Source organism: Eubalaena glacialis, chromosome 18 (genome assembly GCF_028564815.1).
Source record: "Eubalaena glacialis isolate mEubGla1 chromosome 18, mEubGla1.1.hap2.+ XY, whole genome shotgun sequence".
Taxonomy (NCBI): Eukaryota; Metazoa; Chordata; class Mammalia; order Artiodactyla; family Balaenidae; genus Eubalaena; species Eubalaena glacialis.
This window is the reverse complement of record NC_083733.1, coordinates 7573238-7591740: the sequence shown is the minus strand read 5'-3', so window position 1 is coordinate 7591740 and position 18503 is coordinate 7573238. Positions and strand designations below refer to the sequence as shown.

The 18503-nt window shown below is 42.3% G+C and overlaps 1 protein-coding gene across 1 annotated transcript; it reads left to right on the top strand.

The window, feature by feature from the left end:
- Positions 1 to 3042: 3042 nt before the first annotated feature.
- ATMIN (ATM interactor) lies at positions 3043 to 16673 on the top strand. The gene is made up of 4 exons (XM_061172808.1): positions 3043 to 3382; positions 12838 to 12963; positions 13547 to 13746; positions 14444 to 16673. Exons 1-4 carry the CDS (start codon positions 3053 to 3055, stop codon positions 16080 to 16082), a joined length of 2295 nt encoding a protein of 764 aa, XP_061028791.1. The 5' UTR covers positions 3043 to 3052; the 3' UTR covers positions 16083 to 16673.
- The last annotated feature ends 1830 nt before the right edge of the window (positions 16674 to 18503 follow it).

Below are 18503 nucleotides of genomic sequence, written 5' to 3'. Positions count from 1 at the left end.
GTCGTGGGACTTTAAGATGTGACAGGATGTCTTTTTTTCTCACTCCTGTCTCTCCTCAATCCTGGAGAGGTCTGGTTCCAGTTGCTGGTTTCCAGGGATTTTCTCTTAAGCCTTGGATCCAGAAAGAAGCAACAAGAAACTATACCCAACCCAAAACTTTCCAGGAGAATCATAAAATTGGTCCACTCAAAAGGTAGAATTGGGCCCATTAAGTTATTATTGCAGGAGGTAGCCTATCAGTTGATTCAGCTATATAAAATAATGATTTCATTGTAAATATGATACTTCTCATCTATTTTATCATACATATGGCATTCGAACTGACAGATAATATACAGGTTTGTGAATAAAGATATTTAAAAACGGGTGTATCGGTCACTTTTGGTGAAAATCCTTCAGTGATCATCACTAAATCGCATGTCCTTTTACAATAACACTTTAAAATCTACTCCCTATCTTGATCCACAAAGGATTTGGGGTTATAACAACATATGTTACAATTATGATAAAATTAAAAGGTGAGGAAATCTGGGCAAATGAAGGACAGAAAAAGAATAGGAGGACAAAATAAAACTAGAGGTCAGATTACCACGTAAGAACATACAAGTGCCTCCTCAACTGCTAGAATAAAAGGGAAAATTTGGATGGCGTTAGCCAGTGGCCAAAGCAGAGGAGAAAAACACCAATTTAAATGAGATATTTAAAAACTGGTATATCAGTTACTTCTGATGAAAATCAAAAAGAGGCTTAATATACAGATATAAACACAATCAGAAGAGGCTAAACAATGTTTTATACCAATATAATGTATTGGTATTATCTATACCAATACCAATAGGTATTTTATGTGAAATATATTTGTTTAGATTTAATTAGCAAATGGCTTAGACACTTCAGTTATCTTAGAGTGAGGCACTGAGTCTGTAGGGGCTTAATAACGCTAATTTTTTTTGTAGACCACAGTCATGGTTTAGAGCATCTGTTCCTATGTGCACACACATGGTAGGCACTTCTACTCAGTGCCTGAATGCCCACATTAGGTCTGCACAGAGGCCCTGCAGGTTCCTGGGATGGTTTCCCACAGGCTCACAGCCCTTTCTGGTGCTTTGCAGGGATATACAATGAGAGCCTGAACGAGAAAGACACTAATCATATTGGGTTGGCCAGAAAGTCCCTTTGGGTTTTTCTGTAAGATGTTACAGAAAAACCCAAAGGGACTTTCTGGCCAACCCAGTATTACCCAGCCTACAGTGGAATCACTTGAGCCTGCACCCTGCAGCCCTCCCAGACAGAGGCTTCTGCTTCAGGAAATGAGATACAGGGAATGCTTACCTGGTATGTGCTTGATGGTCCAGAGACACAAACACCATTCAGAGCGGTAAATGCAGATCCAAGGATCTCTAGGCCAAAGGAATTTACTGCACATTAGGTAGGGTCTCCAGAAATGAAAAAGAGCTAATGTTTACTGAGACTTACTCTGTGGCAGGCGCTGTGCCAAGTAGTTTATACGCTTTCTCTTATTTTCATAATAATCCTATAAGGCAGGTGGCATTACTAGTCTCACTCTATTGACGTGAATACCAAAGCTTAGTACTAGCTAGTGAGTGACTGAGCCCACATTAACCCCAGGCAGTTGGCCTCCAGAGCCTGCCCTCTTGGACACTGTGCTGGAAGAAACAATAGCCCCTGGATGCTATCTCGCACACAGATGTGGGGGATTTGGGGCCCACAGTACTTTTTAATTGAGAATTCGTTACTGTGAAGCAGAATAGTACCCTTCTCAAAGAGGTCCACATCCTAATCCCTGGAATATGTAAATCTGTTACTTTACAAGACAAAAGGACTTTGCAGATGGGGAGGTTATCCCAGATTTCCTGGATGGACCCAGTGTAATCACAAGGGTCCTCAAAAGTGGAAGAGGAATAGAAGAGAGCAGAGGGAGACGTGACTACTGAAGAAATCAGGGTGATGTGAAGAAGCCTCAACTCACCATTAATGACTTGGAGAAGCTGAAAAAGGCAAGTAAATAGATTCTTCCACAGAGCCTCCCGAAGAAGTGCAGTCATGCCGACACCTTGATCTTCACCTAGTAGACTCATTTCAGACTTCTGACCTCCAGAACCGTAAGATAACAAATCTGTGTTGTTTCAGGCCACCAGGTGTGTGGTAATTTGTTATTGCAGCAATAGAAAACAAATAGAGCTGCTAATATATAAAAGCTGGGAGTTTTCACATAAAAATCTTGAAAAAGAAATCCAGCAATACCAAAGATGAGTAGTAGCCGCTGCCCCCTTTAAACAAAGGATGTAACTCCCATTCTGCTGCAGTCCTCACCCCTCCCTTTTGACTACACCTGACCTCCTACACTCATTTAAATGACCTATCTGGTGGTCCCTCTTCCGACTTAGGTTTTGGAACCCTCCTCTGAGCTACACTGTCCCCCAAACAGTAATCAAATTTCAGCAGTTAAAATACAGGCAAGTAAATCTACCCTCCCTAAAATGATTAACTCTGTCAATTACAACAATCCTTTTGTTTGTATAATGTGACCTCGGGCTAGTTACTTACTTCTCTGCAAATGGGGGAAAACTTATAGTACGTACCTGCTAGGTCTGTTTTGAGGACAAAATGAGATACTGAATGAAAAGTGCATTCCCCAGTGTCTGGCAAACAGATAGTTGTAATTCACATACTCTCGCCTCTCCTCCTTGAACACTTGGGTTATTTCCAATCTTTGGGAAGTAAAGTTCTGAACGCATTGCTTTTTCTTCTATCCAATTGTGGCCCGAGGTCAGATTTCTAGGAAGGCGAATAATGGACCAGCGGGACCAATACGTCCTACCTGTCCCCAGGAACCCCTGTGAAGTTTTGTAACCCGCCCGCCTCTACTGGTGGTGGCTCCTGGCAGACGCGGCCTCCGCCACCCGCACGCGAGACTGCGGCCGCCCAGGCCCCGCCGGATGCTAATGAGCCGAGAGGCCCCGCCCCCTTCCGGAAGTCGCTGCGGCGGGAGGCGGGGCGTGCTAGCTGTCCGGGCTGAGGTGCGGGAGCCATGGCGGCCTCTGAGGCGGCGGCGGCGGCGGGGCCAGCGGCTCTGGCCTTGGGCGCCACGGCCGTCCCGGCGGCCGCGAGGGGAGCCGCTGCCGCCTCCGGCCCGTGGGATCCCCCCGGGCGGCTGAGGGGCAGCCGGCCGCGACCCACGGCGGCGAGGCAGCAGCCTGCGGGTGCGGCGCCGCCGGCCCGGGAGCTCATCCAGCCGTCGGTGAGCGAGCTGTCCCGGGCCGTGCGGACCAACATCCTGTGCACGGTGCGCGGCTGCGGCAAGATCCTGCCCAACAGTCCCGCGCTCAACATGCACCTGGTCAAGAGCCACCGCCTGCAGGTGAGCCCGCCGCGGACGGCGCCTCCCGGGGCCTGCCGCGACCGAGCGCCTGAAGCGAGCGCTCGGGGCCGAGGGCGGCCAGGGCCGCGGACGGGAAGGCGCCGAGGTCCGGCCGGCGTCGGCGGGGGCTTCCGAGGCCCTAAAGGGCCAGACCGGGGAGGGGGTCCCGGCGGGGAGAGTGGGAGCTAGGAGGCAGGAAGGCGCAGCGGTAGGAAAACCCTGTGTCATGCCACTGCGCTGTCGGGCTCGGACCGGCCGGACCACCGGCCTCGCACTTGGCGTCGCGGGCATTTCTCACGTTTGTCTCGTGAGCTCTCACGACACCTTCGTTCTACTGCAGAGAAACCGATGACGCACCTGCGTAGTGCTGGGCTTTAAACTCGGCCTCGGGTCGAAGCCGGTGCCGTTCGCACCGCACGCACACTGCCTCCTCCTCCGGGCCAGTTGTTAGCAGGGAGCTGCCGCTTTGGCAACAGGTTCCACAGTGTTGGTAAACATCACCTTTGCTCAGGGATGAGACCTAAGCGAAATTTCTCCCGTGGATCTTGTTTAAGAGGGGACACGGTATATAATAACAGGACAATAATCTGAACGTCCCTTCCACCTTACGTAAAAGGGGGCGACTTTCAGCCTTCAGTGCACATCTGTGGAAAGCTTCTTAAAAATCCAGATATCCAGCCCCATCCCAGACCTATTAAATCATGATTTCGCAGTCATTACAATAGGAAGTTTCCTTGCACCATTTCTTCAAGTCTTTCTAGGCCAACAGGGGCATAACTCCAAAGCAACGTTACTGAAGGGAGTTTTGTGAGTATGTAGCTTTCGGTGGTCTGAATTGATTCAGGAGTAAGTTTAAATTACCTCGCCTCTTGCATGTTCCGTCTGCCCTTCAGGTAAATCTTCCTCAGAAACGTGTTTAGAATCAGACTTCTGATAAGAATTTAACAGCAGAAAGTTCGAGGTGATGGTCTCTAGTAGGGCAGATGTGATGCCCACGGAGGGCAGTCCCCTTCTAGCACCAGCTGGATACAGAGGCAACAACGTGCTGAAGTGACGATTAGGGAGGCCCGATCAGGAGAGGTACATGGAGGTGCGCTGAGGAAGACCTCGCAGGTGGGGCTGCAGTTTCCCTGCGAGTTCTGCCTTTCTTCCACAACACAAGTGAAGTAACTCTGGGAATGGTCTTCGTTCTCCTGGTTTCTCCTCCATCCCGAATTTTAATTAAACACTTCCTTTTCTTAGCCATGTTTTATCTTGAGTGGATGGACTGTGTATTTGCAGGAGTTCTTCAGCCTAATCCCTGGGTTCTCTTCAGCTCGTGTATAACAGCCATCACCCACCTCCAGTATCCTCCCCTCACTGGTAGACAGCTAAGGCCGACATTACATCTCTGAGCGCAGAGGAAGCTGCCAGTCTGACCACGACTCTCTTTGTGTTGGCCTGAACATCACTCTCGCAAGCACTTTTTAACAGTTTACATTGTTCTTTTCTATGGAATTTCTGTCAGGGGCTGTGTATCTCTCCAGACTTTGTGAAGCATCTGTGAAGCGCAAAGATATCATTTACTTGTCAGGACTAGTATACAATGGGTTTGGTAGTAGGCAGTAGGTTTATTTCTAATTATGTTTTTAAAATATGTAAAATTCAGGAATTCTGAAGCTGCCAATCCTAAGCATATAATAGGCCCACGAAGGAGGAATATGTTTGAGGCAACTGTAAACTTTAATAGTCAAACCTTTACTTGGACCTTAGCACGGCAGAGTATCAGCATCCCCCCTTGCTTAGAAACTATGTGAAGCCATTCGTCCAGTTTTAGTCATTTTTTCAGATTTCTCTTGTCTGCAGACAGCACAGTGCGCTCAAGATTGCTTTCTGAACTGCAAATCTTGAACAACCGAAAAATGGACTCTCCTGAGTTTCCTTCCTAGGTCACTAGAGAGACCTGTTTCAGCAGGAATTAAAGAAACCTCACCCTGAACCATCATTGTTTCTTCCATGTCAAACAGGCTCACTTTCCTGCCTTGTTCCGTCTTTCTAACCATGCAGCCCCTGAACATCTGCTGTCTTGGTGGAAAGGGGGTTCTTTTTTTTTAATGAAGGTAGCCTATGTGACAAAATAGCCATATCTGTATAGTGTTGCCCCAGTGTGGTGAATCTGTCTGCACGATTGGGAGCCAAGTAGTAGGCTCTTGAGTTCAAACATTACGCTTGACCCTTGATGTTCTCAAAGTATTGGGAGGAGGGAGGGGGAAGAAGGAGGCCTAATAAGGACCAGAGCTGACTGGGAGCTCCCTGTGGCTTTGAAGATAGTCTGTGTTTGGACCAGAGGCTCCCCTAGCAGTCCAGTGTGCTCCTACGGGCCCTGAAGCTTGAGTGTATCTGCTTGGCAGATCTGCGTCGTATTCACTGGCGATTTTTCCCTTTGTTCTCTTGGTTACGGCTACTTACATAATTCTAGTTTCTGCCCTAGTTGTTGTGTTTTTTTTCTCCTAGATTATGATAATATATATATTTTTTAATTTATTTATTTTTGGCTGTGTTGGGTCTTTGTTGCTGTGCGCGGGCTTTCTCTAGTTGCGGCGAGCAGGGGCTACTCTTCGTTGCAGTGCGCGGGCTTCTCATTGCGGTGGCCTCTCTTGTTGTGGAGCACGGGCTCTAGGCGCGCGGGCTTCAGTAGTTGTGGCACACGGGCTTCAGTAGTTGTGGCACACGGGCTCAGTAATCGTGGCTCGTGGGCCCTAGAGCGCAGGCTCAGTAGTTGTGGCGCACGGGCTTAGTTGCTCCACGGCATGTGGGATCTTCCTGGACCAGGGCTCGAACCCGTGTCCCCTGCATTGGCAGGCGGATTCTTAACCACTGCACCACCAAGGAAGCCCCTATGATAATATTTTATTCCCTTCCCCATTATTTGTTGTAAGGTTCTTATTTATTTCTAATATTCAGAAGATACCCTGCCCTCAGTCAAATACTCCCTTCTTAATTATTAACAAATCTTTCTGAAGGATGATGAATAAAAGTGGAGATAGAGTTGTAAGGTTAAGGTACATGACACCTTTTGGTTTTATGTGGGTTCTTAAGATATATGTCTATATTCCATATCCTGTAAGTAAATCTGGAAATATCCTAGTCCAGCCTTGCCTACAAGGGGATCCATGGAGAGATGAAAGCTGGTGATTCAGGGAAAAGAAGAGTAGGAGTAAATTGGCATTTCTTGATTCTTTTATCCCTCACGTTTGAAAATAGTGAAGGGGACAGGGGCCCCCTTAAAGAACCTCTTATCCAGCAACACATATTTTTAAAACATGGCTTAGTGGACTTTGTGTTATGTTCAGTCCAGGGGTTTGCTTTTAATGATTTGCCAGGAATTTTTTTTTTTTTTTAAGGGAAAGAAAATGTTCCAAGTTGCTCTATAGATCATAGTGTACAAAGACGTCTAATTTTAAATTTACAATAAGACAACAACAAAGCAAACTACTTTTCTTCTTGGATGTTTTTCTGCAAAGGCAGAGAGATGCTAGAGTAGCTATAATGCCTTTTTTTCTTTTTTTTTTTTTTTTTTCCAATTTTTGCCACAGTTCTTACAATCCTTTCCTTTTATCCTCTCTTCTTCATTGGGGTCCTTCCTCTTGCTTTACTTTTCTTCTCTTTGTTTACTTTTGTCCATCTTGTTTTTCAGTTATTTCCTCTCATAGGTTCTTTTTCAAATTCTTTTACTTAAAATGTTTTATAAACAGGTACCCAGAAGGTACAAAAAGCATGAAGTATTTTTTGTCATTTTTTTCAGTTATGCACACAAAAGGTACAGTTAAAAAAAAAGTCTGCCAAGTTTTATTCTAGAATGTATATAGCACTTCAGAACAGAAACATCACTTTCTTACTGCAGTTCATGTCTTATTGTGCCATTACCATTTCTTATCACCCCATTCTCATCTCAGAGCTTATTGTCTCAGAACAAGAATGGGAAGAAGGTCAGGAACTGGGGAAGAGAGGTGGTGATGGGGAGGACTGAGGAGTTGGCCCTCAGAAAGCAGGAAAGCGAACAGCATCGGGTTGTTTCCACACCTGTAATGACAGCAACAAGGAGATGTTGTTGATGTCCAATATGACTGCCTTTAGTGTCTCATCCTGGTGTGTGATACAGTTTTGACTTAGATGGCCACTTAAACATATTCAGTATAATGCCCCAAGTTTTTACTGAACATTTACTCTTTTTAAAACATTCCCAAGTGCAACAAAGTTATAAATATATTCCTCCTTTTGAAAAGGTTTGGGGAATTTTAAGTAATTGCATTAGATATAACAGAGAAATGACGGAAAAGAAGCATAGTTTGAAGCTATATAGTACAGGACTTTGGACGTCCCAATGGCTAGAGGAATTTGGGCTTGGGGAGTATTGGGGTGCCGTTGAAAATGTTTGAGTGAGGTAATATCATGATCAGAGGTAAATTTTAGAAAGGTGAATGTGGCAAAGTGTGAATGAAAAAGAGATTGAAGGTCTAGAAATTAGTTAAGAGGTTAGTGACAAAGTCCAAACAGAGAGTCAGGAATACTTGAACTAATGATGGTAGCAGTGAGAAAGGAAACGCGAGGAGGTGGTAGGAGACATTTTTAAAGCATAACTGCCAAAACTTGGAAGCACCCAAGATGTCCTTCAGCAGGTGAATGGATAAATAAACGACGACACATCCAGACAGGGGAATATTAGTCAGCACTAAAAAGAAATGAGCTCTCAAGCCATGAAAAGACATGGAGGACCCTTACATGCATATTACCAAGTGAAAGAAGCCAATCTGAAAAGGCTACATACTGTATGATTCCAACTAAATGATATTCTGGAAAAAGCAAAACTACAGAGACAGTAAAAAGATTAGTGGTTACCAGGGCTTAAGGGGAAAGGTGTCATGAATAGGTGGAGCACAGAGGATTTTTAGGAAAGTGAATATACTCTGTATGATATTATAACGATGGATAGCTGTCCTTATACATTTGGCAAAACCCATAGAATGTGCGGCACGGATAGTAAACTCTAATAAAATCTGTGGACTTTGGGTGATAATGATGTGTCTGTGTAGTTTCGTCAATTGTAACAAATGTACCACTCTGGTGAGAAATGTTAATAGTGGAACAGGCTGTATTGGGGGGGCGGGGGGCACTACAGTGTATGGGAACTCTCTACTTTGCGCTCAATTTTGCTGTGAATCTAATAAAATTTCTCTTAAAAAATAAAGTTTATTAATTTTTTTAAAAGTGAAGTGAACAGGTATATGAGAGCATGATAGGGAGTTTGAAAAGGGATAATAAAAGGATTGCTAAGCAAATTTAAGATGTATTAGAAGTAAGCATGGGGACTTCCCTGGTGGTCCAGTGGGTAAGAGTCCGTGCTCCCAGTGCAGGGGGCCCGGGGTTCGATCCCGCATGCATGCCGCAACTGAGACCCGGTGCAGCCAAAATAAATAAATTTTTTTTTTAATTGTCCTAGCTTTAAAAAAAAAAAAAAGAATTTTAGAGCTTTCTTAATATTCTCTCCATATTTGATTTTTTCTTGCAGATAACACTAGAAGGAAAATAAGTTTAAAAGTATTTCATTTAAAAAAAGATGAACTGGTGAACGGGATGAGTTTGGTGATTGAGAGACAGTGTTGGTTGTCATTAAAGCTAGCAGAGGCCAGTGTTTCAATACAAGCAGCATTTCAATCAGACTTTCACAAGGACAGTATTTTTTTGTTTTTTTGAGATGAATCCATGGATTTTTCTTTCTTTTTTTTAATTGAAGTATAGTTGATTTACGATGTTGTGTTAATTTCTGCTGTACAGCAGTGATTCAGTTATATATACTTTCTATATATATATTATTTTCCATTATGGTTTATCACAGGATATTAAATATAGTTCCCCGTGCTATACAGTAGGACCTTGTTGTCTCTCCATTCTCTATATAATAGTTTACATATGCTAACCCCAAACTCCTAATCCATCCCTCCCCTACCCACCCTTCCCCTTGTCAACCACAAGTCTGTTCTCTATGTCTGTGAGTCCATTTCTATTTCATAGATAAGTTCATTTGTGTCATATTTTAGATTCTACATATAAGTGATATCATATGGTATTTGTCTTTCTCTTTCTCACTTCACTTAGTATGATAATCTGTAGTTCCATCCATGTTGCTGCAAATGGCCTTATTTTGTTCTTTTTTATGGCTGAGTAGTATTCCACTGTGTGTGTGTGTGTGTGTGTTTATGTATACACACACACACACACACACACACACACACACACCCCACATCTTTATCCATTCATCTGTCAATGGACATTTAGATTGTTTCCATGTCTTGGCTATTGTGAATAGTGCTGCTGTGAACGTAGGGGTGCATGTATCTTTTGGAATTGTAGTTTTGTCTGGATATATGCCCATGAGTGGGATTTCTGGATCATATGGCAACTCTATTTCTAGCTTTTTGAGGAACCTCCATACTGTTTTCCACTGTGGCTACACCAACTTACATTCCCACCAACAGTGTAGGAGGGTTCCCTTTTCTCCACACCCTCTCCAGCATTTGTTATTTGTAGACTTTTTGGTGATGGCCCTTCTGACTGGTGTGAGGTGGTACCTCATTGTAGTTTTGATTTGTATTTCTCTAATAATTAGCGATGTTGAGCATATTTTCATGTGCCTGTTGGCCATCTGTCTTCTTTGGAGAAATGTCTGTTTAGTTCTTCTGCCCATTTTTCGATTGGGTTGTTTTTTTGTTGTTGAGTTGAATGAGCTGTTTGTATGTTTTGGAGATTAAGCCCTTGTCGGTCGCATCATTTGCAAATATTTTCTCCCATTCCGTAGGTTGCCTTTTTGTTTTGTTTATGGTTTCCTTTGCTGTGCAAAAGCTTGTAAGGTTGATTAGGTCCCATTTGTTTATTTTTGCTTTTATTTCTGTTGCCACAAGGACAGTATTTAATGTAAAGTACTAGTTTAGATTAGCTTATTGGCCTTAAGTTGGTTGGCAGAAAGCAAAAGAAGCAACAAAAATCTCCACAGCTGATAACTAATAGCTATAATAATTAATTGAGTGATTATATGATAAGCACTGTTCTAAGTCTCTTAAATTATTCACTAAATCCTCACAACAACCCTGAGGTAGATCGTACTATCATGCCTACTTTACAAATAAGGAAACCAAGACAGTTAATTTTTTCAAGGTCACAGGAAAGGAGCAACGTAGAGAATTCCATATTCCAGAACCCATGGGTTTAACCACTGCACCATGGTTCTTAAGCTAGGCCACACACTGGGATCATCAGGGGAGATTTTTAAACCAAATACCAAACCAAATACTAAACCCACCCAAAACTAATTATATCATTACCTGGGACTGGGACCAGGCACAGGTATTTTTTTTTAACGCCTCAAGTGATTTTTCACAGGCCGCTAGGTTTGAGAGCTGCTGCCCTGCACTGGGCTGCCTTTCTAAAAGTGCTCTGCCTTTAGTGTGCAGTCTAAAGCATGAAAACAGTACCAAGAGGTGTATAAATTAGTTTCTGCCCTTAAGAAATTTAGTTGAGGAGACAGGAATTCTAGAAGAAAACGATAGTTTGCAAGTTAAGTTAGCTGCTACCTTGGAATTCAGACAAGGAATAGATCTGGGTGGTGAGCAGAACAAGGGAGTGCTGTTTATTGAGAATGTGAGCGGGCTCCATGCTAATCCGGTACTAGATAATCCTGAGAGTTAACTATTCTCTCTGTTTTTGAAATGAGTAAACTGGCTCAGAGATTAAATAACCTGTCCAAAGTCACGTGCCTAATCAGTGGTGGAAATGGCTCACAGGCCTCTCCATGCCGTGCCCCCCTCCCACCGTCGCATTCTGCCTGAAGGGAGACAGTCATCCGAGAGTGGCTGTAGAAGGTGGAAATGGAAGTGGGAAGAGTGTTAGGCTGACCAGGGGAGTGTATGAAAAGGGAACAGAAAAAGATATGGTTATAATGGTAGACTGGAGGCATAATGAGGAGATGGGATTTTATTTTATGTACCTTTTTTAAAAAAATAGTATTCGGTGATACATACAAATAATTTTTTGGAATGTCAAATTTGTTCTGACATTAGAAGAGGAAGGAAAATTATTTAGGAGACCATTTAAATAATCCAAATGAATATGAATATCTAGACAGTGTAGTGCAGTAGGATTATAAAAGGATGGACCAAGGTAGAAGACATGGAGGAATAACTGACTACATTTGATATCATTGAGAGATAAATTACATTGTTTAAAAATGAAACAAGAATAGCTTCTTTTCCCCCCTACATGAGTGGACACAGACTCAACAAGATCAACATGTTCCTCTTGAGATCCAGTAGGAAAGCAAACAGAGGGAGTCCTAGCCACACGGTTCTTCGTTTCTTCTCTAGATGCACACTGATGGAAGCGGAGGAGGTGGGCATGTTCCAAAAGTAGTGAATCCTTTCCCATCACAGCACCTAAGGACTAAAACGTCTAGGTGCTACAGCGGCAGCTGAGGCCTGAGCACGTGTCCAGTTGTTTCCGGCCGTAGTAGGGAGGTCCTTCCCCACCCCAAGCCCCCATCCACACACCTTCCTCTGGGGCCAGCTGGGGGTTGCCAGATAAGAATTATACTGGAGGTCATAGGTTTCTCACTCCTGAGGTATGTGGGCTCATCAGGGGCAACAAGACAGCACTTTAAGCTAAATTAACTCATCAATTATTTTAAAATTCCCAGCCAAAAAGTCAATCACATACTTAACAAGAAAGGATTACTAGGATGAGTTAATATATATAAAGTGCTTAGAACAGTGCCTGCCATGGTAGTAAAAGCTATGTTAGCACTGGCCATTATAATGATTACTGAATTTCAAACAGAGCATGGTGCCCATATTCACGCTACTGTATAAACGTTGTGTTAACTAGCTTTAGCTACTTTAGGGGGCATTGTGGTGATCAGAGAAAGTCACAGTTCTCTTTATCAGGAAGACCTAGATCATAGGTTTTTTTCAGAGACTCACAGTAATTCAGTGTGGGTGGAATAAAAAAGAAGGGAAGACTTAAGGATGATACCAAGTCTTGAGCCTAAGAAACTATAAATATACCACTTACAATTAGAGAAGCTGGCTTGAAGGGCAGAGATTTTTAAGTCTAGAAGGAGTGCTAAAGGAATGGATAGAAGATTTTTAAACAATATAGTTGGTTTTTATTTTGTTTTGAAAAATTTTAACAGATTTATTGAGCTATAGTTTACACACGACATAATTTACCCATTTTAAGTTAATAATTCAGTTATTTTTTAGTAGATTTACAGTTGTGCAACCATCACCACAATCGCAAATTTTAGAACATTTTCATCACCCTAAAAAGATCCCTTGTGCACATCTTTACTCGTTCCTTGTTATCACTCCCAGCTCGTTCTGTTGGTTTTTTGAAGATAATTATTTAAAGTAATTTTTCTTTTGCAGGATGGCATAGTGAATCCAACAATAAGAAAAGATTTGAAAACTGTACCAAAATTCTACTGTTGTCCAATTGAAGGATGCCCTAGAGGCCCTGACAGACCATTTTCTCAATTTTCTCTCGTAAAACAGGTATTTTACTTGCCTTTAAGTATACTTCTCTGAGGATGAAATGCAGATGTCATAAACCTCATGTATTCTGATTACTTACCAATCATAACTAGAGAATTGAGCAGAAAGCTTCTTGTAAGGACAGCCACCCAAGTCTCCCACTTGGGGAAAAAATGAGTAGGGTGTAAGTGAAGGAGACATGGCTTGTTCTGGAGGGGAAGTTGTCCAGAAGTGGATTTGGAAAGAAAAGAAGACCAAGTCAGCAAAGTATGATAAACTGTATACTTCCAGATCTCTTGTGTGAATCTGCATGCTTGCAAGGTCAGAGGAGCAAAGGCACAAAGGAAATGTTCTCCCGAGGGATTAAGAAACTGCAGGGAAAAGAAGAATTTCAGAAGCAGCTATCTTAAAGAGGAGGGAGGGACCCAGCCAGTGGGGAAAGAGATGATTCTGGACTGGAAGAGTTGCCTGCTTTTACATTCTTTTGATTTGCACTGCTATATTGTATCATGTAAAATCATTGTTAATTTGGGTATGTTGATGGTTTTTGAAATGTTTTGAGCAGTTGCAGTTTTTCATTTTAGTCCTTTTGTGTTCTTCCTAGCACTTTATGAAAATGCATGCTGAAAAGAAGCATAAATGTAGTAAGTGCAGCAATTCATATGGCACTGAGTGGGACTTGAAAAGACATGCAGAGGATTGTGGTAAGACCTTCCAGTGCACGTGTGGCTGTCCCTATGCCAGCAGGACTGCATTACAGTCCCACATCTACCGAACTGGCCATGAGATCCCTGCAGAACACAGGTAAAGGGGAAAAAATGGTGGCCCAAAAGCCAATAGCTGTGGGAAGAGTTTCAAATGAAACTTCCTGTAGAGCCATTAGTGTGGGGAGAAAGGAGGAATGGCGGAGAAAAGATGTGACATGAAGAAGGGAACTTTTGGAAATGGCAGCAGTACTAGCAGATGATCCACATCTACTTGACCCAATTGTTCTTCCTTATTCTTTCACCAGCTCCTTTTGAGAGTCCCTTATTATTCCCAACTGAAAATCTATTGGGTTTTCAATTCTTCAAAAACTTCCAGCATTTTCTGTTAGAGGGATACTAGATTGTTGAAGAGTTCTTTATCATGAAACTGTGCTTCATTTGAAAGGTCATATTTATATTTGGACTAAGAGCTTCCTACTTTAGAAATGATAATAGTTGCATTATATAATCTGTTAGCTTCCTGATGCTTACAGATCTAAGTTGAGTTCTGGTACTTAGCACTTTACCCAAAAAAAGGTGTGCTTCCCTGTTTGCGTGTTTCTGAACTTCTGCCTACCATATATTGATAATAGGCCGAGTTACAAAAGAAGGGATTTCTCTTCGCTGGGTTGAATCTGACCTCTGCTGTAGATGTGGGAAATAGAATTTGTAAGTGAAGATAACAGTGCCAGGGTTGATGAAGAAAACTGCAGTTTAAAATTGTTTTTCTCTTTTTACTCTGTCATTGTTTTCAGGGATCCACCTAGTAAGAAAAGGAAAATGGAAAACTGCCTGCACAACCAGAAGTTGTCCAGTAAGACTGTTGAATCACTGAGCAACCAAGCAACCCCAAGACCAGATGCTCAAGAACTGGAAACTTCAGAAATAAAGCTAGTGGCTTCGTTTGAAGATTCTTGCAGCTCTAATGCCAGAAAGCAGACTCTTCCAACACCTCCAAGGTATCCTCAGAAGTTGCTTTTACCAAAGCCCAAAGTGGCTTTGGTTAAACTCCCCGTTATGCAGCTTTCTCCTGTGCCTGTCTTTGTGCCTACAGCCGACTCCTCAGCCCAGCCTGTGGTGTTGGGTGTCGATCATCAGGGCTCTGCCCCCGGTGCTGTGCACTTACTGCCCTTGTCCATCGGAACCCTGATCCTCGGCCTAGATTCGGAGGCTTGCTCTCTCAAGGAGAGCCTCCCTCTTTCAAAAATTGTAAATCCTGTTGCTGTTGAGCCAGTTAGCACAGGTGTTCAAGTGAACTTCGGTAAAAGTCCATCTAACCCTTTACAAGAACTAGGGAACACATGTCAGAAGAACAGCATTTCTTCAATCAATGTACAGACAGAACTGTCTTACACCACACAACACTTTATACCGTCTGCAGAGTGGGTTAGCCCTGATTCCTCTGTGTCATCTTGTTCTCAAACTGATTTGACATTTGGTTCTCAAGTTTCCCTTCCCATTAGTGTTCATACTCAAACTTTTTTGCCCAGTTCTAAAGTAACCTCATCTATAGCGGCTCAGACTGATGTGTTTATAGATGCCAGTTTCCAGTCAGGTGGGATCTCCAGAGAAACTCAGACCAGTGGAATGCAAAGTGCAACCGATGATCGAGTACAGATGGACCAAGGTGTAATGTGTGGAGACATTTTTGAGAGTGTCCCTTCATCATATGGTGTTTCTACAGACAATATTATAAGCAGCAGCTTAGTAGCAGAGACTGTGACTCATGGTTTGTTACCTCAGAACCACCCTAAAACTTTAAATCAAGATATTGAGAAATCTGCACCAATTATAAACTTCAGTGCACAGAATAGTATGCTTTCTTCACAGAATATGACAGATAATCAGACCCAAACCATAGATTTATTAAGTGATCTAGAAAACATCTTGTCAAGTAATCTGCCTGGTCAGACACTGGACAATCGTAGTCTTTTGTCTGACACAAGTACTGGACCTGACACCCAGCTCCCATCTGGCCCAACCCAGAATCCTGCAATTGATTTTGATATTGAAGAGTTCTTTTCGGCCTCAAATATCCAGACTCAAACTGAAGAGAGTGAGCTTAGCACCATGACCACGGAGCCAGTCTTGGAATCCCTGGACATAGAGACCCAAACTGACTTCTTATTTGCAGATGCCTGTGCCCAGTCCTACAGTTGTAGGGGAAATTCTAACTTCTTAGGCCTTGAAATGTTTGACACGCAGACACAGACGGACTTGAACTTCTTTTTAGACAGTAGCCCTCATCTGCCTCTGGGAAGTATTCTGAAACACTCCAGCTTTTCCATGAGTACTGATTCATCTGACACAGAGACCCAAACTGAAGGAATCTCCACTGCCAAAAACCTACCTGCTCTAGAATGCAAAGTTCAGTTGAACAGTGCCGAAACATAGACCATGAATTCTGGCTTTGAAACTTTGGGGAGCTTATTCTTCACCAGCAATGAAACTCAAACAGCAATGGATGACTTTCTTCTGGCCGATTTGGCCTGGAACACGATGGAATCTCAATTCAGCTCTGTTGAAACCCAGACATGTGCAGAACTACACCCAGTCTCCAACTTCTGAAAGTGGAATCCACATGGGGGATGGCATTTACAGTTGGTTCCCTTCTGGATTTAGAAGATGGAGAACCGGGACAGCAGTGTTAACTCTATTGAATGTACTTGATGATACAGTTACTTCGAATCTCTGAGGTTCTTTGCCTTTTGTACTTGTAAACATGAAATTTGTGTAAAAATGTGTGAGTGTATTATAAAGTTTAAGATGTTGATCTAACAATGATTGTTTTTGTGTTGCCTACATTTGCCCTTTCAGTGTAGTCTTCCCTTCTTAAAAAAAAAAAATGTATTTCACACCTTTAAAACCCATCTAGCCATTTAGCTGAAGCCAAGCTCACCAGGACTAGGGTACAAACTTTTCAAACCTTCAAAACATTTTAGTCAAAGTATGACTTACTTAAATTGCACCTAAAATACTTTCACCAGTGCTTGTTAGAAATTCCTGTGTCCCAATAATGTCTAAAGAAGTCTGACGCTGCACCATCGGATTTAAACACCAACAGCTTCATCTGCTTTGACATCTTACTTTCCCCTGATTTGAAGACACAAAGGAAACTACACTTGTCTTTAGCTTTTGAGACAATTTTCATATAGTCAATGCCATCCCTCCTCTACGTGAACTCTTACTGATACGAACGTTAAGTGTATAGTACTTTCCTCACAAGACATGTTGCTGTAAAATTATTGCTTAAAGAAGTAGCGGCAAGCACTTAGTGTAAATAGTGATCCTTCCAGTCTAAGTGACAGTAAGTCACCCCAACTATGGAAACGCTGGGCTGTGCAATCATGCCTGTTAGCCCAGACTGGAGTGTGTCCTAAGAGCATCCCTCCTACTCCCTACAGAAGGCCAGGCCGGTGCTCCAGAGCTGCTCCTCAAGGCGCACCCACCAGCTGAGTCTGAGTTTTGTCTCTCTAAATGTTTAAAAAAAAATAACATAAGGAGAAAAGGACATTCCCCCCTAAATTTCAATACTTTGCATAAGCTTGATAGGGCAAGAGTGCAATCAGCAGCTATTTTAAAGTGAATCTTCTTTTCATCCACCTCTCATTTTTTCCTTAAATGAGGAAACACATTGGTCTAGCAAGGATAGTATTTGTGCCTTGAGGATAGCAATTATAGAATAGATCCATCTAAAATATGGTGTTCTGCATTTTGTTGCTTTGTTTGTTTATAGAGGGTAATACCAAACAGTCTTCAAAGAAAATGAGGTGAAGACCAAGTGCTTCAATAATCAAGAACATCTGTGTTTTGAGATGGGTGTGTGGTTAAGTATGCTTTTGGAGTTTTCTGTATTTAGGAGATTCTGAGTTCTTGATTGTTGGCCAACTTTCAGGCAAGTAAAAATCAGTGCAGTCTGTAAATTTTTCTAAGTTTACCCAGAAAAATGCTCTGTTTTTTCTGTGGCACATGCTTGTGCTGCTGAAGGCTAAATCCTCAAAATAAAACCTAAGGAGGGGACTAAGAATTCATTAAAGTAAATCAATGGTGTCGCTACTAATTCCTATCCTGTAGAAGAATTATTGGTAGTGGATAAATAACATATCCTAAGCAGATGAACTCAATCTGATAGATAAAAGTTTGCTTTGGTCACAGTTGCCTATGAATATGGGTTTCAAAAGAAACATAAAGCCTTAACTTAGAATTTCATTATGTTTTAGAATCATCACTGCCTTAATGTTCAAACATCTATTTAAGTTCTCCTAATAAGGAGAAATGCATGTTTGTTTATGGCTTTTTGTAAATATATATGCAGTGATCTATGGCTTTAAAAAAATTCTGTGTTTCTGTGACAGTGTTTGTTAATCCAGCCAATAGAGTTATTTGCAGAAAAATGGAGCATGTAGTAGTTCTTCATGTACAAGTAAGAACTGTTTCCCCCCAAAACCTTAGTTACCTGAATTGTTCTAAGATTATTTGTAAAATCTGAAACTCAGTGATTAAAGAGAAGTGAGAATTCTACCTTTTGTGTAAATTCTTCAGCATACTCATAATGTGACTTCATTGCCTTAACTTTTCACAAACTCATCATCTTCTGAAAGTCACACGATGAAATGACTGTGCCTAGTTATTTCCATTACTGTCTTACCTTTGTTCATGAAAATATGCTAACAATTTTCCTAGTAGAAAATGAAAAGACATTCCATTACCAAAACTTCTGGTTTTTTTGGGCCACGCCATGCAGCTTGTGGGATCTTAGTTCCCTGACCAGGGATTGAACCTGGGCCCTCGGCAGTGAGAGCACAGAGTCCTAAC